Source organism: Pezoporus flaviventris, unplaced genomic scaffold, assembly GCF_033815535.1.
Source record: "Pezoporus flaviventris isolate CSIRO_AGI_PZ_B2104156 unplaced genomic scaffold, CSIRO_AGI_Pfla_v1 ptg000006l, whole genome shotgun sequence".
In the NCBI taxonomy this organism is placed as follows: domain Eukaryota; kingdom Metazoa; phylum Chordata; class Aves; order Psittaciformes; family Psittacidae; genus Pezoporus; species Pezoporus flaviventris.
The window spans coordinates 11,180,096-11,207,188 of record NW_026892554.1 but is presented as its reverse complement, the minus strand read 5'-3'; the positions used below and the strand labels follow the sequence as shown (position 1 = coordinate 11,207,188).

General features: G+C 36.8%; 1 protein-coding gene and 1 long non-coding RNA gene across 9 annotated transcripts in view; one reads left to right on the top strand and one right to left on the bottom strand.

The window, feature by feature from the left end:
* Positions 1-27,093, bottom strand: part of LOC133265956 (uncharacterized) — a 119,662-nt gene that overhangs the window by 60,943 nt on the left and 31,626 nt on the right. The window contains exon 4 of one of the 5 annotated variants that reach the window (XR_009742196.1): positions 17,348-18,437. The exons of 3 other annotated variants lie outside the window; for them this stretch is intronic. This is a non-coding gene — a long non-coding RNA (uncharacterized LOC133265956). Of the gene's footprint in view, positions 1-17,347; positions 18,438-23,035; positions 23,705-27,093 lie in introns of those variants that run through there. One more of the 5 variants, XR_009742192.1, reaches the window with a different exon arrangement.
* The window catches only part of FGF7 (fibroblast growth factor 7), a 32,607-nt gene continuing 17,345 nt past the window's right edge, over positions 11,832-27,093 (top strand). Inside the window, exons 1-2 of one of the 4 annotated variants that reach the window (XM_061446916.1) lie at positions 11,832-14,693; positions 15,600-15,794. In XM_061446916.1, coding sequence (XP_061302900.1) covers positions 14,654-14,693; positions 15,600-15,794 — 235 coding nt within the window. In that variant the 5' untranslated portion in view covers positions 11,832-14,653. Of the gene's footprint in view, positions 14,694-15,209; positions 15,795-27,093 lie in introns of all 4 variants that reach the window. The other 3 variants (XM_061446913.1, XM_061446915.1, XM_061446914.1) reach the window with 3 other exon arrangements.

Here is a 27,093-nt window from a genome sequence, read left to right as displayed (position 1 = left end):
TTTTCAGCCTCTCTCCTGCCCATCCTGCACCTTATTTTCTCACTTACTCAGCAAAAAACCAAACTGGCACTATGTACACAGAAAAAATTATTTTAGCAAACCAGCTGTTTCTCAGGACAAAAGATAAAAAAATATCAAACTCACTCCCATAATCAAGACAGCAGCATCTTCCAGAATAGATGGGAAGGTGATGATTTTTAGTGGGGAGAGAGGGAGGGGAAGTGTTCAGATAAAGTCTGGGGAAAAGAGCATCTATTCTGGTAGTGAAGATAAGGGGAGAGTTGTGAAAAACTACATGCTTGAGCTGCAACTAGCTCAGGAATATGTGGCGTAGGGGGGGCATGGAAAAATATTTCTCCAAAGTCACAGATGTTGCATGACTTCATCATTTACCAAACCTTTATCCCATTCTGGGAAAACTAGAAAGCAAAATGCATACACCAAGATAAAGCCCCCCAGGTGGTTGCTCTCCTTCTGATAGCTCCTGCATTGTGGCTCCCTCATTTCATAGCCTCAGAAAATGTACGTCTCTTCTTTACACCTCACTTTCCCCAGCTTTGATCCCAAGTTACAAGGACTGACTCTCTTCTTTCTTCATATGACTGCTGCTTCCATGTGCCTCCTGGGATGGAGTTTGCAAACCTTTTTCTGAAGAAAGTTGCCAGGTTTCAGAAATCATACCTATTGGGAAGCTTTTTTTCCTTTTTATTATTTATTATTTTATTTTTATTATATAGTATTTTATTATTTACATAGTGCTCCCCAAGTATCCTGAAAGCATTTATACAACTCATGTGGAAGTTAAATTGTGATACATATGAGAAAAATATGAGAGGAAATGATTTGAAGTTAGACCACAGAGATCTAGAAATTAAACCAAGGATCTGGAAAAACAAATCTGGGTTGTAATCAGGGCTTAATCTGAACATCAGAAACATTAGCCAATGTACAGCATCTCTGACTTGAGAAGCATCCCAGGCTGGAAACTTTTTTCAGCACCCACAGCTTGAAATTTGCTGCTAGGGAAATTAAAAGTGCCAAATGGACTTTGAGTGATTCTCCTCCCCCTTCTTCAGTAGAAAAATTTTTTGACTTATTAAAGTCCTTTCAAAGCAGAACACTCTAAAGATGAGAACGATTTATAAAATACAGCTGAAATTACATAGTGTCAAAATAGGAATAAAAGTCAAATAACAAAATTCAGTTCACCGAAGTAACTTTTAAGACTCTTCCATCTTTCCATTCTTTTTGATTCTATAATTCCCTCAAGCAAAGTATTTCTTGAAGCTTTCTATAACATCTGGTAGAGAAATATATTATCTCCACAATATGATGAGGGTTCCAAAGTACTTTTGCACATAGTAGGTAGTAATATTTCCATGTATGTACCACTGAAGTGCATCTGTGTCTACTAGGAATGTAGCACAATCTTATGGAGATACTTTCTTGTATATGGGTTGTTGAAAACACAACATTTCACCAATTTAACCAACTCCATGTTTCAAGATGATGGAACAAAGCTATTCAAGATATTTCCTCTGCCTACATAGGGCTGTGATACTATATACACCATGCACTTGTTCCTGGTTTATTTAAAAATGCAAAATAAAAACTTTAGTGATGAGAGAGATTGTGGCTCCCCTGCTTTAACATGGAGTCATTGGATATCCCTGACCTGATATTCTGACCTCAAGAAGAGATTATTTACAGAAGTTCAGACACAGCATTTCCAAAGCTTAGATTCCCTAACATTTGCATTGCTTTGCTCTGACATTTTATAAAATTCACTGTTAGAGCTGTGAGAAAGAATAGCTTATTTTATTCCAAAGAACAAAATCATGAAGTGCTAAGATATTAATCCATTAATTGGTTGTCTCAAGATAGGAAAGTGAGCTAATAATACAAATGAAACCTACTGCTGCATTTAATTTCTGTACCTCCTTCATGCTCTCCTGCCAAGAACACAGACCTTTAGGAGAATTCCACTAATGGCGACTGCAGTTTCAGTGCTCTAAAACACCACCATTCCTGTCTAAAAACTGCACTTTCAAAATTTTAATTTTTCTTTTTATTTCAGACTTTAGTTTTTCCTAAAAAAGATATTGGAGTCTGTTGCTTTTCTGGACTACTGCAAACTCACATGAAAATTGCAGAGATCTCATGTTTCAATTTTACATAATTGCTGGAGTACGTATGTATGCATTAGTCAGAGAAATGATAGCAGTCTTTCCTCTATTGCTGGCTCAAACCAAGACAAGAAATGTAAGTCCTATCACTTAAGGTGGTTTGGTAACCTATTTGAAATGGCAGGTCTCGGTTTAGCTGCTAGCACAGAGTTTTGTAATAAAATAACCCTTGTTGCTTTCTGGCAGTCTTGGCGTATATGCCAAGTACTGAACCAGCTAACGAAGTAAAGAAAAACAAGAGAAAGACCTCCAGCCCTATCACCTCTAGGTGCAGGACTGGAACAAATAAAAGGCAGAACATGTAAACTAGCACCAGGGCTGCTTTACCCAATCTCCGTCAACTGATTACTTTGGCTTCCACAACTATGAGTTTTGCACCTTCCGTAAGTACTAAAATGCTCAGACACTTCAGAAAAAAAAAAAAAAAAAAAAAAAAGGAATTCCTCACAGTTCAAGGGATTTGCCTATGTGGATGTCAGCTATTTCTCTATTATAAGGACCCAGAGTGAGTTTAATCTACAAAGAGATCAGTTGGCCTACATCAACACGCTTCTACAAACAGTGGATAAAACAGTTTTAAATTACCAGAAGTTGCATCATTATGGATTATTATTTTAGCATTGTTAGCCTTCTATAATATGATGTTGCTCCCACTGGAATACTGATTAAAATAGGAACCAGATGTGCTTTTCACGACCAGATTGAAAAAGATAAACAACCAGAAAATCAATTCAAATAAAAAGGATGCCCTGGGGGTGTTTCTCAAAACTGAAGAGGGAGAGTGTATGTATCTTTTAGAAGGGTGGGATAGGAACTGAAACACACACAAATCCATAATTCTCACAAAAAAAAAAAATCCTAAGAAACACAAAACAACCTAGTTCTTCAGACACCTATTTTGAGTATACTCCAGTGCACCATTACCTTAAAATTGGGTGCACCAGCCAACACCATAATGAAGAAAAATCACTACTTTCAGCTTTGCTTATAAATCCACAAGAGATAAAGCTCATAGGAAAAAAACCCTAATTTACATTTCGACCTCAGCATTTTACAGGAATACCACTTTGGATTACTGGCCTGTAAGCATGATACAAAGGTTCCAAAAAAATTATCTATCTTCACCTCCAGAAAGCCAGTAAATGGAAGCCTTATCTTCAAGTCAACCCTTATGGCAGCTCTTTTTGTGCTAATTGCAGACTAGTATCTGCAATCTTGAAGACTGAGTATAACTTAATGGTGCCATTTCACAAAGTAGAACAACTGTGTTTTTACAAGCATTAGAAAATAGCAGCATTTCCATCCACAAAGGAACAAATCATAAAAGAAATTACAGGACCAATCCTCAACACCACAGCTTCTTCTGCAGATATCAGTGCGGCCCACCTGAGGCCATACGTTTTCCCCTGCACCTTCACATCTAGGCCAAGAAGCAGAGACCACTGAGGAGGGTGGCAGTCTCCTCTGACAAGCTTTAGAAGAACGGATTTCTTCACTTGCAGAGAAAAACTACCAATTTAAAAAAAACAAACAAACCAATCAATCAAAAAAAAAAAAAGCCAACTTTCTCACCCACTTGACTTAATTTCATAAGACCTAGAAGAAAGAAGCAGGGTTGGCCCTGCTGAGCACCAACTGTAATGATTACTGTCCCACTTGCACCAGGTCACCAGATCATTTTGCTACAGCTGTCACCTCCAGTGGGAGAGGCATAAGCCACACAATCACGCCTGCAAAATTTGACTTGAAATAGCACACCATATAAAGGTAGAAGAGAGAACTTAGTTCTAGTTTTCATGAACATGACCTAGTTTTCATGAACAAACTCTTTTGGGTATCGGCATCTTATTTTTTGTCACCGTGTGGTAAAGTACTCCATCCCTAGAAGTCCTTCACTGCAGATTACCAAAACTAAAATACACTGAATACGAAATATATTTACGCAGAACTCAAAAATGGAAAATTCCGTGCCATACAGCCTAACACACATTGATGTTACTTCTCTTAGATACGTTTTGAAAAAGCATCAGAGAGAAGAAGAGGGAATTTATATGAGAAATTCCTTGATCTCTCCCTGCACCTTCCTAGAATGACCCCAGGATGACACAGTTTACCTCTGTGGGCTCTCCTATTTTCCAATTCCTATTTCCTCTGACATACTTCATAGATTAGGACCTCATTAGTCTCCTCTGTTCCTCCCCAGGTCTCATACGTGTCTTCCTTTTTCTGGGCATTCCCCAAATGTTTCAGCTATTTCTCCTCTTTCAAGGTTTTTAATGTTCCTAATTTCCCTTGTCCCATAGCTGGTTCTCCACTCTCTTCCACATGCCAGCACCTGCCTGCACATTAACAGGCTCCTTGGGCCAACCATCACTACCCTCATGCAAAGGTTTATCAAGCCTGCATACCCAGGCAATAGCCACCATGAGAAGCAGTATTTGTGGATGTTCAAAGACCGTTATTGAATCGAAGTTCCATTCTCTCAGACATCTTCCTCTATGTTTGAGATACTGGTGCTTAAAATTGTAACAATGAACCTTAGAAGAGTATTAAGTAAAATTCTTCGCCCCTTGCATTGAAAAAAAGAGGCAGAAGTACCTTGAGTTGACATTGCAAGCATTCCTCTGGAGGAGTAAGAAACAGTATGTCCACAGAGCAAAACATCTCTAATGGAATTTGTAATGGAAGCTTTGGGGTTCTTGTATAAATTCTGTGATCCTATACTTCCTCCTCCTCATGCTACAAACTGCGCAAATCAACAACTATAATTAACAACTATCCCAATATAAGAATGTCCTGCGTTCAGCAGTAGCAGTCATTTTTTCTCCTTAGTAGCTGGTGCAGCGCTGTGCTTTTGACTTTCAGCCTGGAAACAGAGCTGATAACACCGATGTTTTTAGTTACTGCTCAAATGTTTAGTCTGACCAAGGATTTTCTGAGCCTCATGCTCTGCCAGGGAGGAGGAGAAGCCGGGAGGAAGCAGAGACAGGACACCTAACCCAAACTAGCCAAAGAGGTATTCCATACCACAGCACATCAAGCCCAGGATGTAACTGAGAGTTACCCGGTAACTGCCAGAGTCGGGCTGGGTATTATCAGTTGGTGGGTGGTATTGTAGTCTCCTCCAAGCTAAAGAGTCCCAGCTCCCTCAGCCTCTCCTCATAAGGGAAATGTTCCACTCCCTTAATCACCTTTGTGGCTCTGCGCTGGACTCTTTCAAGCAATTCCCTGTCCTTCTTGAACTGAGGGGCCCAGAACTGGACACAATAATCCAGATGCGGCCTCACCAAGGCAGAGTAGAAGGGGAGGAAAACCTCTCTTGACCTACTAACCACACTCTTTCTAATGCACCCTAGGTTGCCATTGGCCTTCTTGGCCACAAGGGCACATTGCTGGCTCATGGTCATCCTCCTATCCACCAGGACCCCCCAGGTCCCTTTCCCCTTCACTACTGTCCAGCAGGTCAGCCCCCAACCTGTACTGGTACATGGGGTTGTTCTTCCCCAGGTGCAAATGCAAGACTCTACACTTGCCCTTGTTGAATTTCATCAAATCCTCATAGAAGAGTCAGAATTGTAACAAGCCCCCAGTTTTCAGGATAATTTAAGACAGCTGTCTTGTCTCTTCCAAAGGCTTCTCAATCAAGAGAAGATACTGAAAGTTTTAGTCACCAGCAGGAACAATCAGAAAGGGCAAAGCCCATTTTTTCAAGCAGGAAAACTAATCTGCAACTCCAGATTATGGAATACATGTTAAGTTTGATAAACTATTCACTAGAGACTTTTTAGAGACTCAGAATTTGTACCAGGCACTGCCAATGTATTGTTCATGTCTAACAATGCTATGAAACAAACAAATAAACAGCATGCTCTTCAGAGAGGAATTATATTGAAATGTGGTTAATGAGCAAAAACCTGCATATCAGAATTCCCAGTAACTTTTCTTAGATATTTATACCTTCTTATTCTGTGGCTTTCAGTCAACTGGATTAAAAAAAATTAAAATTAAATAAAATCGCTTCCCCCAAAAATCCAAAAAACAAAAACCAAACCAAACAAACAAAAAAAACCCAAACCCAAACCAACAACAAAAACCAAAACCAGCAAAAAGCCCCAAAAAAACACCCCCAAACCCCAAATTTGTTCAGTTGACTGCCATGTTAAGGGACTGCCACATTCTGCACCTCAGCATGATGTAGTTCAGTATGTTAACTTCAGCACTCCAGCTGATACACTCCTACTCTCTGTGAAAAAAAGTTTTCACAAAACGTTTTGTTTCTAGGGAAGAAAAAGGGTGGGCTTTATTTTCATTTAGAAAGTATCTGGAAAAATCAACGTGGTGTATGTATATTTATGGAACAGATCTGAAAAGCAATTTTCAGAGTATTAGTTATTTATGAATTGTTTTATGGACTTGTTATTTGTGGTCAAAAGCCTCCAAAATCACATTATTTCTACTGCCTAAGTGAATACCTAACATTCTTACGACACCTATTCCTCAGAATTGTTTTTCACGTACCTGCCGCAGTTTTTCACCCATAAGGTACAGGGACAGGCAATCTGTACCATTTAAATCTTTGAAGCAAGAGGGTTGACAAAGTAAGATCAAAAAAGTTTTTCTCTCTCCTACAGAAAAGGTCTCTGTTGCACTATCAAGTATGGCCGAGCCAACAGAGATGCAAAAGATACAAACTAGACAGATGCTGCAAATGCATTTAACCCAGTATCATAAAAAGGTGATAAGGAGAAATTACCACTACACTAGACAAATTCCTATCAGGCGATCAAGTTTTCCCTCCTTTTTTATAGGATTAAAAAGCTGTCTCCCATGGGGAGAAAGAAATACGCAAATCCCTTATTGTCCTAGCTTGTCCCTCTCTCCTCCTCCCCCCCCCCCCCCCCCCCCCCAAATATTCTGCATTCCAGCTTCACATAACAGCAATATTTAGGTTTGGGTGGAGAATATTTTAGATGCAACAGATAGACTTTGTCAAAAGTAAGTGTGAAAAACCAGCAACTGGAATTAATGTTAAAAGGGTAAAAATTATTTTAGTAATGTGATAGTCATGATAAGCAAAGTAAGCCAGGAGTAAAGAGGCACATCAGTACAACATCAATTCTGATTAAGATCTGTTTCAAAGCCTGACCTTCATCAGTTGCTGACAAAACTCAATCCTTGCTGATGCCACAAGCTAGACAAATAACCATCTAACAGAGCAACAGCTGCAGCAGGAGACATTTAAACTCTTGGAAGTACAGCTGTTCACAGACAGAAGAGATCACTCCTTCGATCTACAAAGCTACATGTACAGAGGAGAACGATGGTGCTTTTTTACTCACAATATCAACTATCTGGTAATTCTCAGTGTAGGCATCTTTAAATTACAGTCAATTTGAAATCAAGTGTCATATGTTGCTTAATTCTCTTGCATGAGCTCTGAAAAAAACTCTGCAGTTTTGGCAGTCTCAATTTTACCCTGCTACTTTGAATGCAAAGGTACTTCAACACTTTCTTTTTTTCTTTTTATAATTAGAAAATCTGTCTCACCAGTCCATGCTCACACTAGGTACCTCAGGAATAATGCTGACATGCTTGTTCTAACCATGCACTTGATATGAACTCAGATCCCTAGCACTTTACCTCCTCCTTTCACACCCTTACTAGATTATCAAATTATTATTCTGGCCTGAATTCACACAGATTTATTAGGAGATCATGGACTTCATTACCAGTAAGTGAGGAAACATGGTGGAGCTCATCATAGTAATTGCAAACTAATTACAAATGCAGATTCTCTAGTAAAGACACTTTTATTGGATTTCCTCAATTCAGCAAATGCTTATCTATAATTAAAATAGTAAACAACTGGAAAACCTTACACTTTTGTGACTAAGTGGTGTTTCTGTCAGATGGGTAATAAATAATGTAGTCATTACAGAGAATTGTTCTTTTTCTGAATCTGCTGGTGAATTTTTAACTCTCTGAAAACTGCACAGCTTTGGACAGGAACAGGGCATTTTTTCCCTATGTTATTTTGCTTTTAGAACACGTGTAATAGTAGACCATACAATTAGCTGAAGGTTAGGAAAGGTCTTACTCCAGCTGCTTCCTAAAACCAAGTATTAAGTACACTGTAGAAATCCAGTAGCACTTCTGCCGCATACAGTCTCTCATTCTGTTATTTTATATTTGTTTGTACTGACTGTACCAACCTGCTTTATTGCCTACTTTATATAGAAAAGAGCCAGTCACTGAAAAAAACGTCTAGGTAAATCTCAAGACCTAAACTACTTGCAAATAACAGAATCATAAAGAAGAAATTCATGCTAAAGCTCACATGAAATCCTGGACTTGTTGAAGTAGATGGCAATGCCAGAAGCTTACTTTGGTAACGCTGGTTTGGTTGTGTCCGAGTATGCATAGACTAATTTTTGTCATCATCATTTTCTTCACAAGTTCCCTCCCTGATTTAATGGACGAGATTGAAAACTTGCATTTTGTGCTGTTGGAGTATTTTACATCACAGCATTAATAAATTTTCAACATAGAGCATACATATGTGTGAGCTTAGATTTTTAAAATTCCTTCACAGGAGCATTTTTACAGTGAGAGTATGCAATAGGGGCAGTATGTATTGCATCTATCACACCTGTTTAATTGGAGAAACTCACAGCTGTAGAAAGCAGCTGTAAGTATACAGAGGCACATAACATTTGGGGCCATGGCAAAAGATTTGCAATGTAGGCCCAAGGGCAGCTGAAGAAACTGCTTTTCTGCAAAGCTTCATTTCACTTAAGGATTTTGGAAGTGTTCCTGTTTTTTTTCCTTGTCTACTGACTCACAACCTCCATACTGAGGTCCCTGTCCTTTCCTCACATTTTCCCCGTTCCCTTTCTGAACTTTCTCCCTTCAGTGCTGGCTTTTCTCTTCCTCTGCACATTCCTGGGAGTGCTCAGTCCCAATCTTCTCATGAAATCCTAGTGCACTTCCAGCCAAAACATTTTCCCCCAAATTCTGAGCAATTACTATCTCTTTGCCCACCCAGCTCACTCTCAAATGAGTCATAGACTACCTTACACAGACACATGTAAGGTTACCTACTACTAGGTGATACTCCAAGTCTTTTCATCATGTACAGGTCTATATCTATATAAGATGTTAAGCCATGTGCCATTATACTTGCTGTACTTTTTTACTAATCCTTTTAACAGTTTTTTATTTCTTACTTTAACTGGTAGCATCTTTGTATCAGAAAATGCAGTGCTTCATGCACAGCCATCTAACTAGATGCCAACAGGTAGTTACTGGAAGCCTGCTAGTAATTTCAGCTTTATTGTGGATTAATCAAAGAGTGCAACCTGTGGTGCAGGTCAAAGAGAGGACTGTGTAATTTGCACAGTCTAGCTATTTTCCATGACTAGGTTTTAATTAGAGATATAAACAAATATTTGAATAAGAGAATATTTTTTCACTCTCAATCAACGTTTGTTTAACAAGATTTCAAAACAATTAACAAAAAAGCTGAAATCTGTCCTCCAATATCTGCCTTCAGGTGGGCTCCCATTAGAAAAAACTGAAACAGTTTTCTAGGATTAAAAGAACAGCAGACAGGCATGGTAATAATGGATATATATTTTCATGGCAATAAAGCTTAATTCTTGACTTAGAGGTTATTAGTAAATTGTTTTTATATGGTCCATAAAATGTTTAGCCACCAAGTTACACTTCTAGTTATGCTTTATATGGACCTAGGTGAAGGGTTAAAAGTGGCTAAATTAAAAAAAAACAACACATAAATAATTCAAGATTTGATTGTGCAAATTACATGCCATACTTGTACCTATATATAGCTACACTCTGAATTAGAAACTAAATATGAATACCTTATATTTATTGCTACTAATATAAAATTTAATGATTGCATGGAAAGTCATAGTTTTCTGCAAAGTTTCACAGATCTAGGGCTTAAAGCTGATACTGATCCAACCATCTGTGTATATAAAAAGATGCTGCACATTTGGGCTCTGGGTTTTCGGTCTGGTTTTGTTTTTTTGGTGTTTTGTTTTTTTTTTTAATCTCCACCAAAAATGCACAGTTACAATTCAATTCTGTGGCATTTTAGGTTAGGATAACCACAGTCTGAGTGCCCCAATATCACCACAAATAGGATTACCTGAAGTTGAGGGTTATCAAACTATGAAAAATAAGGACACTTATCATAGCCCCACACTGTACAAGCTCCATTCTGAAAGGAAGGATTCATCCGACTGCCCCTGCATTCTTTTTTTATTCTTCTTCAAAAAATCACTATCATGATACTCCATTGTCCTAGTGAAAAAAGCCTGCATGGCTTTAACCTTTTAAGTTTCTTACTGACTGAGCTACAGTATTCCCAGCCTTTGTTTATCTAAAATAAGCTGTATAAAACACATTTGCTATCACTAACTAACAAAAAAATAGGAAGCTGCTACATAGATGTCAACTATTTGATAGTTTAGTGGGTTTTTTCTTGGAGTTTTTTTTTAGTATCTATTGTATCCCATTCCAATTTTCCTGTAGATTTAAATCAGCTCAATATGATCTGGATGAATAGGAGGAAACAAAGAAATGAATGATGTTTCAGGGATCTTTTTTGAAAATTGCAAGGAAAAACTTATTTTTGTCTTTTCAATATGATTTTAATAACCCATTACCAGTTACCAAAACCAGAAAGACATTCTTATAGCCAGGCAGACAAAGGATTCATAACTACATTTTTTTAATCTGAAATTTACTTTTAAGTTTACAACCTGAAAAGACAAACCTGAACCGAAGTGCCATATTATTCATCTCTCTTGTTTTTACCGCCTTGTTATACAAGTTTATTTTGGACATGTGTTGCAGTGTTTTTCACAGATCAATGTTGACAGAAGAAATGCACAAGCAGTAGCACTGTTTTGTATCTTTTGCATGCAGCAAAGATCAACCTTGATCTAAGCCTGATTTCCGAGATCAGTGAACTAAGGATAAGGATTTAACCATGGGAACATTTAGCATCATCACATCTGCGGAATTTTTTCCATAGGACCTTCCAATCCCATTTTAGCTATTGCCACGGGGCAATAAAACCCAACATCTCAGGTTTAAGGTCCAATACAGAGAGTTTTATCTTCCTACTGTCTTAAATTCTGGAAGTTCTGAAAGATGTTCTAAAGCAAATTTGAACTGGATCAGGGAACAAGGAGCAACAGAATGAGTTTCTTAGCAGATATGTGTTGCCCTGAGGGCAAGCTAGACAAAATGTTTGGTTTTTTTTTAAGGTTGCATTCATGACACAATGCCAGACTTGGGCTGTACTTATCTCAACAGGCCTGCCTTGAGATGAGGAAAGCATGGATCCCTATAGTCCTGTTTCCATCTAAAAGGACAAAAACTCATTTCCTATGTGAGGGAAAAGGGAACAGATTTTATTAAGCTGTTTCTATTTGAACTGGAGGCCTATGCATAATCTTCATAACTGGAAGAAAAGTGCTTGCAATTAATTTCTATTTTTTTCTTTTCAGGAAGTTCACTGTAGCAATGCTGTGGACAACTGTCTATTAACTAGGGAGCAGGAACCGATGCATGGGTTAACGTAAGAGAAGCAGCTTTAAATATTAAAGCATGTGTACTTTGCACGTTTCATCTGGTCCTGATAGCTTAGCACAAATCTTCAAATACAATTGTGACAAAGAAATGCAAAATCATTAGAATTTTAGGTGGACAACTTCTACATATCATTAAAGACTTGCTTGGGATTGGATTTGCAGAGCCTTGGGCATGTATAGTTGTAAGAAGATAAGAGGAAGACATACCAGTCAAGCTAAATCTTCCATAAAACTAAACCAGTTCAATTTGTGAAGATATCAGTTATGCTTGGGTTTAAACAGAAGTGGGTTGGATCATTCAAGGGATCAGGGATTTATGCAAAGAATCCTGACTTGTATATGCAGATCAAGATGGCATTTAATTAAAAAATACACAGCTGTACTTGTTGTATAGCCCAATATAAAACTTTGTGATTAAACAAAACTGCAGTTAAAGCATTGTGAAAAAAGTTATTCTATAATTACAAAATGTGAGGTTATGAATGTAATCAGCAGTAATTAAAGATTGACTTCATTGTTCACTGACTAAGAGCTAGAGCCTTATTTAAATTGATTTTCATTTATTCTAAATATAAAATTTCTTAAAGATCTGAACTGAGTCACCGCTTAAAAAACACACAGCAAGTGATTTTTTTTTTTCCAGAGCCAAGAGAAATACATGCCTATGCCTGGACCACGAGTAGCTCCAGCTTTCTGGAGCCAAATCCTCAGGTATGTATTTTTTCTCCTGTTACTAACTGTCAGAAACAATAAGTTAGCAATGAAAAAGAAAAATTAAAACCAGTGTGGACTGAAAGTGAAAGTTGGTATTGCACATTAAAGACCCAGAATATTTACAGTAACATTTCTACTTGCATCCCACTTTGCCGAGTAAAACACAGATCACTTTTCATCCTTGGTTGCTTTCTTTGTAATATACAACAGATAAGCCTTTTGAATACCAAGAATTTTTTTCATTGCTATCATTCTGAATTCTGACTGTGGAATGGATCAGAGAGCACTGAAATAAAGCCAGTACATGTACTGGCAAAATCCACAACTGGGATAAATCACTTCAGTCCCCAGTTTTTGTCAGGATAGTGGTCATGGGTTGACAAGATACAAGTCAAACTGGAAATAGCTGGAATCACAGTTTACAAGAGTTAACTTCATAAAAGCTGCTTCTCTGTGTGGCTACTGCAGCCTTTGAGAGCTGAAGCGCCATACCTTCCATATCAGGAAGGTGCATATATTGAGCCTTTTGCTGAGCTAGGAAAAGTAGGCTGAGCCACAAATTATATGGAACAGCCCAATATGCTGAAATAGAGACAATCATAAGAAAAGTTTATCAACTTTGGACTTTGAGAGAAAATGGTAAAAAGATGAATGCAAAGTGAGTGACAAATGGGATTAATCCAAGTGAGAGCTGAGAATGAAGTTGAGAATGTTAAGGAAGGACATGATGCATTCTGTGTTTGTGTATAAGAAAGGCTGAGTAATAAAAGGTTGCCTGGTGCCGTACACCTTCATGCTCATTTTGGATCCTTCCTGTGAAAAAGCCCGATTCACCTATGTCCTCCTCACCACAAGGTGGCACATATGTACTCCCTATGATTTTTAACTGTCTCTACAGTTTACTTCATTCTTACATTACTTCAATTTTTACACAGAGGAAGGAGTGAGAGAATAAATGCAGGGAATGATAAACTGCATTATATTATCAAGCACAGACTACTAAAGGTAAGCAAACTACTCTTAATATGTGGGTTAATTCCAAACTTTCCTTGTTGCTATTATTTACAAAAGGGTCTGAGGTGTATGCACATCAAAAATGTGGGAAACAAACAGGATAAGGAGGTACTGAAAAATTAGCTCCATTGTGTTTTATAAATACATTCACTGGAAATTCAACAGAATTTAAGGGTGAAATGGACCATAGACTTTGGGTAGCAGACTGGTGCCAAAGATCGAAATAAGCGTATAGAAGCAGAAAATCAGGAATATCTACCCATTATTTTGATTCCCTGTATTTTAAGTCTGCAGCTCAGCCAGTGGTTGATATACAGCATAAGAGTTTTTCTTGCATTGTGGCCACTTCTAGGGAACTAGACTGTTACGTAGAAGTAATTTTTCCTTCATGCTGATAAAGACTGTGTTTGAACAGGTCTTTGAACATCCAAATATACAGTCTCATTTTCACCTAGTGGCTGATGAAATAAAAATCTCATGCTATAAAGATCTATTGCATGATCTATAAATGGCCCCAGCACACCCTTTTCCACAGTACATAATGGACCCACATGCTTCATATCCATCAGAAAGGCACTAAGCAGACTATGAATCCACCGAACTGCAGAAGGGATTTGAAAGCAAATGGAGATAAATGTGTGAGTACAAAAGAGAGGAAGGAGGAATTTCTTAAGGACAGATAACTGCTGACCTAAACCAAGCACAGAAACACTGGCTAGTATGTGAAGCAGTTCTGTCCACATACCACAGAATATATGTTTTTAGAAAGTAGATTCTTGGAGATTTAAAGTATAAACTATGTACACAGCTCCCTCTGATGACCACTGGACACGATACAATGCGAGTCTCCTTTTATTTTTGTTCGTGCATTCAACTGACAGCTGACTGGTTAAATTCTAATTGCTTCCAAGTGAGGTCAGCAAAGGTATTTATCGAAAAGGACTGAACAACAGGCTCAACACACACATGCACGCGCACGCATAAGCACATACACACCATCGCTCCAGCGTGTTGATTTATGGAAACAATTATAATTCTGGTGGAGTCTTTCTGAGCTGAGAAAGTTTGTAGCTACAGTAGAGTGTCTCATGTTGCAAAAAGCAGACAACAGAAATGGAGTACTTGTGTATCCAGCTCTTATCAACAGGAACAAGTAAGTTATCTGTCCTTTACAAGAACGTTTAACAGTTTCTAAAGGCTAATAACTTTTATCTTCATCTGTATATGCTAGATGTTAAAAAAGCATTCAGAAAACTGTTTCTATTAATAAGCTGAAAAGGGTAGGAATAAAAAAAATCCAGAGCTAAGACTATGAGGTCTGTTGAAATTTGAACTAGAGAAAAGTTAAGTGATAAATTGTGCTAATAGTGAATATATAGGTATGAAGTAATCAGCAGAATTATACCATGCATGAGAAAGTAGTTCAACTGCATTAATAGCGGACTTTTGCAAGGACTTAAAACTGAAGGCAGAACTATGTTTACAATCAGTTTAAATGTCTGTTTATGTAAAAATTTGTGTGAGATATCTATTGTATAGACATCTGCATATTTTTAAAGTCAGCTCAGCATGTCATACATTTATGTATAGTAACTTTCAGTAGCATAATGTATCCTTGCAAGTTTGTAACAATTGAGCATAAAACTTATACATGCACCTTTTCTCACAGATCTTTTACTTTCAGTGCAAGCAGCAAATTCAAGTAGTACAGAAGGTCACGACAACAAAGGTTTTTATAACTTGTGTCTTTAAAGGATATTCTGACTGAAGAGATATTTAAGAAGCTCTTCTATTTCACCACTAACTATTAAGGAATAACGATCAGAATTCTAGAAGAGGGAACAATCTCATTTAAGTGAATCTGTAACTCGTAAAGACAGAAGGCAGGTCGGTGACCTAAGAGCAACAGTCTACTTGAGATTTAATTTTCATTATGTTGTTCATGAACACCCAGAACACTGCACTATAATGCACAAATGGATACTGACATGGATCCTGCCAATTTTGCTCTACAGATCATACTTTTACATTATCTTTCTAATGGGCACTATATCTTTAGCTTGCAATGACATGACTCCAGAGCAAATGGCTACAAATGTGAACTGTTCCAGCCCTGAGCGACACACCAGAAGCTATGATTATATGGAAGGGGGGGATGTAAGAGTGAGAAGACTTTTCTGTCGAACTCAGTGGTATATGAGGATTGATAAGCGAGGCAAAGTAAAAGGGACAAGAGAAGCAAACAACAACTACAGTAAGTAATATTTTTGCTTTTCCTATATCTAAGTTTTTAGAAAGTTATACATCATTTTCTCCTATTCCTTGATTTATCCTAATTTCAAAAGAATTTTGTACAGTGTACTGAGCATTGTATAAGACAAGTTTTCCAATTGGTCCTACAGCAGGACATTTGTTATTGATTTTGAAATGCGTCATTTTAAATACTACATTGTAGATCTGCTAATGTATTAGTTACAGCTGGTAACTATTAGCAAACACAGAGCCTATTTTAACAAGTGAATTAAGGTTGTAAGTATGAAAATGTATAACCACAAATTCTGCTTATAAAATACTTATGAAACATTAAATCACGTTTATATAGTCTACAAACTACCTTGGTGTGTTAGAGTTAACAATTAAAACATATGCAATACTAGAAAGTTAAATGGAAAGAATTATGTAAACTCTCTTGCAAAATCTTTTAGATAGTTTGCCAAGCCAGGAACAAAATCTATTATAGTTTCTGCAGTTCATTATTACAATGATCATGATGCTGAAAAAAATATTCTTTCCCCTTTCTTCCAAAACCATGACTCATCTAGAGAGAATGGACATACAATAGTTTGCAAAGCTTTACCAAATACAAGTTTTGAACTGGTACAAGAATTGTTGTACTGATCTGTGTTTTTCACACAAACATTTATCTTCCATTTTAAGGCATCAATTCTACAGTCACTTTTTTTGCCACTTTGGCTTTCATGTTATTACAAATATAATGTTTACTTAGAAAACATGACATCCACTTGAAATATCATTATTAAGATACAACAGGAAAATATATAGGATTATATTGCATATTTCAAAACAAAATTGTAAGGAAAAGGAGGCAGAGACATGCTGGTCTAGTGTTTACAGCCAACTGAAAAGACAAGTATATTTCCAAGGATGCTATTAAAACCAGTTTTCGTGTAGGTTGTATGTATTATTTGTCTTTTGTAACAGCAGCAGCAAAAAGAATCAATAAATCAAACTTCAATAACTGTTAGTGTAATTCAGCTTTCAACTGAAGCTGACTGATTATTTTCTGTAAGAACAGCACTTTTGCATGCTAAACGTCTGACTAGTGGTCTTCATAATTTATTTCTTGCCTTCATGACTACATTAAGTGCTTGGCAACTTGCATGGCTAAAACCTCATTGACTGATGTTACTGTTTCTTTTAAAATTTATTTCCATATGTCTCCTTTCTTCCTGCACTATTACGTAGTGAATAACCATATTCCTCTGAAAGAAAACACATGGCCAGCAGCCAAATAATTTATTTGGTCCATATTCAAGAAGACTCCCATTGAGTTTCAGGACATTGCTACAATAGAGATCTATAGGGCTAGTTGTGAAGTGAAATGTTGTTCCCATAAAAATCACTGGGAAAACAGATGCTAACTATTGAAATTGTTTCTTCTAAATTTTTAGAGATAAATGAATACCAACAGTACCTTTTTTTTTGTTGTTTCTGTTATTATTTACAAACACTTCACAGAGATATGACAGCACAGGGGAATGAATAAGTACAAATTTGCTTTTTTTTAGTTCCATGATGCTGAAGTAAAAGCATTGTTAGTAAAGTAAAGGTTCTCAGTTCTCTGTAGGATGCTGGAGCACACTAATGACACCATGAAATGTTCTGTAGTGAAACCGTTAGAGGATATCAGATTATCTTGTGCTAATGGCAATCCATTTTCCTGTATTTTTCTGAACAGTTTATGAATATTTAGTCATGGTAATTAACTATTACAAATTACAGAAAGACAACCTAGTGTTGTTAAACCTTTCCATTTATATTGCAGTGAAAACAGTTTTGAATTCTTTTTCTGATAAATGCAACAAGTATCAGGAGAAAAAACAATCAATACTTGCATGGTTTATCTGGTAACTGATGTGTGCTATGATGATTTGCCTCCACTACATTTAGCTAAAGTATGTGGGAAGTCTCCCACCATCTTAAGTTTATGTCTCTTGATGTAATTTATCTATTGTATACTAGGAAATAATATCCAAATGATTTTTGTTGGACAAGTAGAATAGGAAAATCTAGACAAGGAGGACTGGAAAAATGTGAACACTGATAACTTGGATTTTCTGAGAAACTAAAAAAACAAATAGTGTTCTGAGAAACATTTTTTGTCATACTCTCTATTCAAAAGGGCATGTGAGCAACCTGCCTGAAGATGTGTTTATGGCTTTCTACTAAAATACTTATAAAGAAAATAATTTATTCTGTAAGGGAAAAACCAAAACAAAACTAAAACACACACACCCCCCCCAACCCACCTGGAATGATACACTCTCCCTAAGCAGAATTTTTAACGTTAGAAGACTAAACAGGATACTTGTATCCAGGGGCTCTGAAAAGCATGATTTAAAAATCATAACCTTTACAAAGATGTATTAACCTGGGTGTTCAAATGTTCTTGTTCTCTAATTTCTAGTTCTGAAAGTTAGTAAAAGGGAAATCATACCTGTTTCCCAGGATGGAATCCTAGAACAGTTGCAGTCAAATTAATCAATGGGTACAAAAAGTGTTGCTCCAAGAAGTGTCTTCTTATTTTGCCCTCATTTTCCACTTACATAATAAACAAAATGAATCCTTTTCCCTTCTGTATCACTAACATGTGATACTAACAAGAAAAAAAATTAAAATCATATTTTTAACTATCATAACTTAGCTTCATAAAGGAAGCTCCATTGACAGCTTTGCAGGCAGAGTCAACTACTTGTTTTCAGCCCATGAATTGTGAACATGAATAATGTGAAGAGCAATCTTCACATTGAGAAATGTCTGTAGAATATCATCATCATAATTCTAGCAAGTGCCAGAATTCACAGAGCTTCTCTCATCAGTCAAGACTATAAATGTGAGACTGCCAAGATGGTGAGGAATTAGGGTCTTTGTATTTCAAACTTCTCTAGCAAGTTACAGAACATATATACACATCCTATGAAAGGAGAAGCAAAAATAAAGTGTTAAAATTTCTTAAGATTTTAATTCAAAAGCTGGTGTATTATATATATGTAGCCTGAAATTCCGTGACAAAATTAAACATTGAACCAAATCCTCACTCACCAATTGCAATTACTCTGTATTTATAATTCACTTGTTTCAAAATGCATTAGAAGTTAACTGCTTAATCCAATGTACAGTTTCAGTGAAAGCAAGTTGTTGAATTCCATTTACAACAGTGATGCCCTTGTTAGGCATCCAAAGAATATTTTTCTGGGCACATTTCAGAGAGCAGTAGAGCCTTATGGTGTACATAAAGGTGGTAACTCAGGAGAAAGGTAAGCAAATTAGAGCACAGTGCTCTCCACTAAGCAGAGGAAATCACTTTGTACCTGACAGCTTTGCTTTCATTCTGAACACTAAAAGGCAGAGTGAGAACTGAGAATCACATACTGAGAAACTAAAGCAAGAATTAAGAAGCTCCCAAGAGAATAGGTCACCCCAAAAAAAAACCTGTCTGCCATTATTCATAAATAGTTTTCTCTCTGACAATCACTTACTATCCTCTGTCCAAGCCTAAACTACATGCTTTTTATTAAAAAACAAGAAAAAAATTATCTTGTTCATGTAAAATATTCTAACACACAAAACAGACTTCTTGAATTCATGATTATAAAAAGTGAGAGTGACTGAACAAATCTTGGGAGATAATGAAGCAATTTGTTAACTCCATCTTTGAGAGAAAATAAATCTCTCCTTATTACTGCTTGCTTACTCCTTTCAGTTTGTGCTTATGAATTTTGACAGATTTTATTTAATTTTGTTCAGAAAAAAAAAGGGCAGCAAAAAATCAGAGTTTGTTTTGACTCTATCAAGAGGATTTACAACTAGCACTAGATGATGCTTTAGGACTTTCCACGCTCTGCTGCCTTTGGAATCTCATTTTAAAGACTTCAAAGAGTCTCTAAGTTACTAGAAAAGCCTTCCTGGAACCTGAATCCTAAGATGTCTGATCCTATCACGATCCATGTGTGCTCTAAAGGCAGAAAGTGCCTATTTCCTCTTCTTTTCAGTGGATAAAACCAACCATAAAAAAAAAGGGGGGGGGGGGGGAGGGGGTGAAGGGAGGGGAAGAGAGAGAAAAAAAAAACAAGTCTACTGACATCTTGGGCAAAATCTTGATTTCAATTTTTTTCTCTGGGCAAAATACTTCTACTTTGATCAAAATCCAACAAGTCAGTTTTCAGCAATACTAAAGCAACTGTTTTATTCAAACCTAAACTCTAAATCATGACAAAATAAACTTTATATGCATCTTAGTAGTTGAATACTCAAACTTGCTTAGAAATCAAAATTATTTCCAGGAGCATTTTATACATACTTCTTCGAGTAAAACAGATATTGGACTATGCATGCTATGCCACTATATAAATTTTTATTTCTGTTGCTTAAATATATATTACTTAGAGGAGCAAAAATATTCAGTATCTGAAAATCAGCTATTTCAAGGCAGGTATTGATATTCAGTTAGGGATTCAGTTAGGGTGTGTTCCAACCAAACAGGAAGTCTGCCTTTGCAACTGCATTCTTGATTTTTCAAGAGGCTGCTGGTTCAACCAATACGGTGGCTCCAGAAGAAAACCTTCACTAATGTGAAAGTGCCTTTGCTTCACATTAGTATTCTGCTAATCTTTTCAATTATAAGGGATTTAATTCTCTGGCAATTTATGTGTAACCTCTCAAAACTTAGCCTACAGTGCCAAGGATTACTTTCTCTCTATAGTGATTAATTAGATCTAAATATAACAGATCTCTCTAGCTCTTTGTCCAGCACTGGTTGCAGATCTAGCACTCCTCAAGATTCAGCACAAGAGACTCTCTGCCTATATTTTAATCACAAATCCCAGCCTTTCACCATCAACTGCTGACAAAGATGGGTTTTAGCAAAGATACAGACAACAGAAGCAGCTGAGTTGTACCTGTCTTACAGCTTCTGTTGACTTTTTCAATAAGGGTACTCTCTGGGAGAAGTGCGGAAAAGAACCAAGTGAGTAAAGTCTTGAACCGCTGCAGCAAGACTCTTCAGATCTCACACATCAATGTCCAGATCAGTGCTCAACTGACACAGTCTGACAGGGGTACCACAAAACACAATTAAAACTATTCATCACTTTGTCTGTTCCATGGCATTTACCAACTGAAAAATATGTGTAAAGTCAGAACAGTAGCAGTTTATACTTTCTTTCTTCTCACCATGAATACAAAATGATTGCGTAAGCTCTGTGAGGGGAGAATCAAACCTCTGGGCACAGGCAGCAGACTCACAACATACACCAACAGGGTATGTCATCTTCCTGTCTGTGCTTCAAAACTGGGGTAAGAGCTAAACTCAATACGAGCTGTGAAAAACATTGAGATTGATCAGAAATGAGAAAGGGAACCATCAATCAAGTTCAGCAGTCAACTGCAAAAGCAGTTACAGGATACATTAAAAAAGATAAATTGCAGCCCCTTCTCCCGCACAGCTTTTTCTTCCCCCCATTGTTTAGAACTTCTGAATGTAAGAAAAACAAAAATAAAAAAAATCAGTATTGTATCATTAAGCAGTTATTGCTCCATCCTGAAGAAATGTGCTGAAGTGGTCCTGACCTGAGACTCAAGAGATTTGAGGCTAATCCAAAGTTTTAAGCAATTTGCTTACAGACTTTGGGAAAATTCTTCAAACTCTCTGTGCATCTATGAAAAATAATTATTCAGCTCTGGGTAAAAAGCTTTAAAAATTGTTAGTGAAAAAGCTTCCAAACCTACAAAAGAACTGTGTGCTAATGTTGAAGATATTAGATACTTTTATCATAGAATATCAATTGACTAATAGAATATAACTAATATAACTGACGTCAGTAGCAAGGAAAAGAAAAAAAGAAAAACTAAACACAGAGCTCAGACGAAATTTAAAGCAGCGACTTTTCATAGAGGCACACAGTTTGGCAAAAAAAACCCTAATTCCTTATACAGTCTTGCAAAACAAAACCAATATCTCCCTTTCCAGCTTCCAGCTTTCTGTATTGTTTGAGTATCTGAAAGTGATTCTTTCAGATTTCTAGAATCCCAGAGTACAAACAAACCTGGTTTTCCTCTCTATGTTCCTTAATGCTTAGATGACAAAGACATCTTAATGCATATAATTATACTTTTCCACACTACAAGATGTATCAACTAGTAGTATATTTTGGAGCACTTTCCTCATCAAAACAGAGTAAGTTTAGGCAAATGAAGGCTGTTACTCTTCTTGGGTGGCACACGGCTTTCATTGCATAATTGACTGTCTATGACTATATTTGGCAAATGCATTTCAATTGTCTTTTTCGACCTTTGACTTTATTTTTAATTTTTATTCTGAATAGGAGCTGATGGAAAGGTCAAGTTAGCCTTCTGGTGTATGTAATTTAGAAACGTCAGTAAGAAAAAGTTAACAGTGAAAATTCCTATGGCAATAACATAATAGAGGTTAACAATCATAGCACTGAATTGTCACACTTTAAAACTTTCATAACACATGACATCATTTATACAAACGGAAAAAATCTTCTGTAACAATTGGTGCTGAAAAGTTGGACGTGAATATTCACAGCTGTGGCCCACAACTTCAAGCAAACACACCAAAACCCTATAAAAATACCAATGCAATCAATACGCTGTCTTGACTGTTATTTAGCTTTTGAAACAAAGTACAAAATGAGGATTTTACGTTAATCTAGTACCTGCACAGTTTATTAACAGAAGACTAATATTCTAAACGGGCTGAATCAGACAATCAACTAAATTTCAGTTAACATCAGCAAAGCTACATCAACTTATTCCAACTGAGCATTTGTTCTTTTAAATTTATAATGGGAATCTGGCAATTCAAAACCGGGGTGAAATGATTAAAAGGTCTAGATATTCTGTTAATACCAGTAAATTTTTCCTTCACTATGCAGTCTTTCAAAATTAAGCACAGTCAGAACACTGATAAATCAATGTAAAGGAAAGCACAGAAACATGAACCCTTTCATAGCATTTATAACCACAATAACTTCAACAGGGGACTAACAAACACCGCTTGTCTCCGTCACTTGAATCAAAACACTTCTGAGTGCCCACGTTACCTGTGGGGTTTTCTTCTGAAGGAGCTTCCTAGCATTAGCACTTCTACCTTTAATAGCATACATGCCTTATCTCCCCTTTTTTGTAAGCTGGCTTGCTTTCCTTTAAACGTGTTAATAGACACTGGGAGGTGCTATAGACTATAAAAAGAAACTGATCGGACTTGTCCTTAGCCATTTTGATACCTCAGAATTTTGATATTTTTCTAACTAGAAGGTAATGTATTTTAAAACAGAAAACCCCCACACCTGCTAACAAGCAGCATATTTTCATTAATAGCCTGTGCTAATTTTAGAAGTTTTTATTATGACCTTTATATGTCAAGTGGAATTTGATATTTCAATTAGAAGTAACTGTTTGAAGCAAAATAAAATAACAAAATAAACAACTTTTTTATTGTTAAAGACAGAAACTATTCTAGATGAACATACTTATTATCTAGAGCTGAAGATACTGGGGTTGAGAGGTATTTTGAAAGGCTGCGACTCTGCAGAACTTCCAGAGCTGCTTAAGTGACTTGATCTTGTAGTTCTGTGGGCTGTTTGTGTGCACAGCAGCTGTAACCAATGTAGTGGCAAATGTGAAGTTTTAGATGCTTGCCAGGTGTGTGAAGATGCTTGCTGCAAGAGCCTTCTAGCTTCTTCCAGAACACATGCACTGCATCGCATTGTAATGACAGATCTTCCCTTTGCGTGGTCCACATGAACTCCTGAGGTGGCAACGTTCAGGCTCCCCAGCTAGCCACTAAGAGGATGGATTTGGGAAAGCCATGGCTCTAGCTAAGTGCTTACATAGTTTCTGCAGAAAAGCCATTGTGAAAAGAAGAGTTGTACTCCCTGACAGAATTCTGAAGTAAAGTAGGAAGGATAGCTGAATCCTAGAGAGTGCAGCCAGTACTAGTACAATTGGAAAGTGCAGCTCTCACCAGCAAAAGCAACTTCAATTCTACCATGCTGATTTATTTCCTTTGGAATAGCCTACGCAGCTGAGGGACTGCACATAATGTGTAAGATAATACAAAGAAATCCAAGCAGTTCTTGAGAGCTTATTGGTGAGATCTTACAAGGATTTAGACAACTAGCTATGTATACGCAGCACAAAATTATTCAAATAACAAGACTTGCTTATTATGGCCACCTTGCAACAAGAAACTGATTTCTGCTGTGGGAAAAGCCAGTACAAGATCTTCCTTTACATTTGCTTATGCAGGGAAACTGCATCTGAGAATCCTTGAAGTCATCACAGCCATATCACTTTCCAATGCTACAGCAAAAAAATTGTTATATTACCTTTACATAAGGACAGGAATAAATACCTGTGCCTAAAGTGAGATTCCTCCCAACCGAATTCCCCACCCAGCACTATTGCCTGTATTGGTTTAGCACCATCTTACCAAAACCACATTCTACCAGTACAAAACAAAATCTCTGCCATGTACTAAGCGCATCTCTGACAACATATTGGAACTACAAGTATGACAAATACTAAACCAGTACTCTGATTATAAATGTTGTTTGTAATCAAAAGCTAAATTAGTTACAACTTCAAGGGACTATTTTTAAACTAAGTAGGTATAAAATGCCATTCTTCCAATTAAAGTTAAGATCCATTCTTCTAACGTAACCTTTCATAATTTTTACTGAGCATGAAGATCCTGGTGAATATTTCCAACAAGGACGGAAACCCCAAACCAAATAAAAAGGTACATAACTTCCAGGGCAAGTTAGTTTTCTTTAGAGCACTCTCAACCACTGTATACAAGTTAGAACAAAGAAATAAACTTTTTTATACCTTATGTCCAAATTATGATTCCAAGAAGACAATTCATCCACTCAGGAAACAAATTCTACCACCTACCTCATGAGGTAAGTGACATGATAGAAAATGTGGAGAAAATCACAGTGGGGGAAACAGATGGAGAGCCTCTTCCCTCTAATGAACCCTCTGCTCTCACTGCTAGCCAGCTACAAGGGGCTGTGCCCTTCTTCCTCCCACTTACTAATGTAATCAACTACACAGGTGTGCCAAACTTCTCGCTCTCTTTTACATCCTACAGTACCACTACAGTACAGGGATTACATTTTGAAGTGCTGAGCACTCTGTCTAAGCATCTGTTTCAGCAGTCAGGAAGGAAGTTTTCTTATTGAGGCTGTAAAAGACAAACAGTCTGGCATGTTTTCTTACATTACCAACAGTGCAACAGCCATATATTTGGGTGAATTGGTACTGGCGTTTGTAGTAGTTAATATTTATTAATTCAAAGAAAGTCAAACGTTTCATGAATTTTGAGAGTAGCCTTAGGAGAGCGGGGTCAAATTATACAGTAAATGGCAAGAGTCCTAGGCCTCACGCTTACCCCTTTAAATGCGTTTGGAGTTAAGGAATGAAAATAATACAGCTATTAATAAACCCAATCTTTTAAATTCTTATACACCAATTTCAATCAGAACATTCTAATTAACAAAGTGGTACTCAGGCTAGTTGATTGTAAATACCAAGCTAAAATTACTTAATATACCTTCATTTCTGACTGCATCTTTGTGTGACTTGAGAAATTCAATCTATATTACTAAACGTAAGAAAATTAAAAGGAAAAAGAAAAAAAGATTACCACATCTTTCTAGGAAACTATTACCACATCTTTTGAGGAAATCATGCTCTGCAATTTTTTTTCTTTAGCTAAGTAATGCAGAGTTTTGAATTTGAATTCCTGTATTTTAATCATACTGTTCTAAGAAAGACACGTTCTGAATGATGATCTTAAGGTCCTTTCCAACCCTAACTATTCTATGATTCTATGATTCTATGAATTATTTAATAAGAATTCTTGAACTGCTGGTTTCCTCCAGAAGGAACACTGGAAGCAAAACTGGTCTATTCCAAAATCCTAAAACTAACATTAGAGCAAACTAGACCAAAAGTAGGATTTTTCAGGTGATTCATAACATATGAACTCCCTAATTTAGTAAGGTGGTGAATAGCCAAGCTCTGATCTATCCAGATTATATAAGCAAGTTCCAATGGCTATAGCATTTAAGCAGAAAATGATCTAGTGATAGAAGATATATTTACTATAATTATTGGGAGGAAATTATTGGAGGAATTATTCTGAACTGTTTAACATTTGCAATGCAACAAACACCTCTATTTGCCAAAATAACACGAAATATTAATCCCGCTTTTTCTTCTTAGAGAACAAAATATTCCATAAACACGAGTACGTATTCTGTGCACTGTTCTTTCCACACAGGATCTGTAGACATCCCAGACACAATTTTCTAGAAGTGCTGACAAGTACTCTAGGGACGTTTCAAGAGACATTTCAAAAAGCACTACTTAAGGCTAAACCCCATTGCATATATATGGTACTCTCATTTCGAAATCCCTTCAGATGATATTTTAAAAATGTGCAAGTAGCCACTGTTATGCAACTGTGTGAGACAAAATAAATAATAGAAACCATATTTCCTGACTTTCTCCTAATCACTTGCAAGTGATCATCTTGTATCCATAAGATACACAATTTTTTCTTTCCTGCTAGGGCTAAGTTAAAATGCATGACTTCCATTACAGAAATCTTTTTTCCTTTTCTCCCTCTTCACATTACCTATTCACTTTTTTCTGTCTGTGTTACCATTTTATTTGGGGTTTCCTTACCCATATATGACAAAATTCAACAAACTTTAGTTTTGTACAAATTGCACATGAAAGAATCCTCCTTATTTCCTGAATTACATGCGCAGATTCCAAAACTGAAATGCAGGTGATCACCCCTTTGTGGGTGATGCAGGAAAATGCAGGATATTTCTGCCTGTATACAGCACTGTAAATATTGAAGATTTTGGATCACAGCTTGTTATAGTGTCTGCTTGTTCATACTTCAACAGTGCAGCTATGGGCACTTTCAGTTTAACTCAGCTTAGCAAAGTAGAACTGCTAGTTATAGCTCCTGTTTTGAGAGTTAAAGACCCATCCAGACCCATCACAGTGGGATGGTTTCTTTCTTTGATTTCCTCCTAACAGCTATCTGACAGCTGCATCCCAAACTAGCCTCTATTAGTGGATCCCTAAAGAAGTAATATATATCATCCTCTGTAATCACATGTGCTGCAATTCACCTCACAGGTGGTGGTGTACAAAAAAGTCCAATTTGAGCCCTGTCAGACTGTGCCATATTTATTTCATTA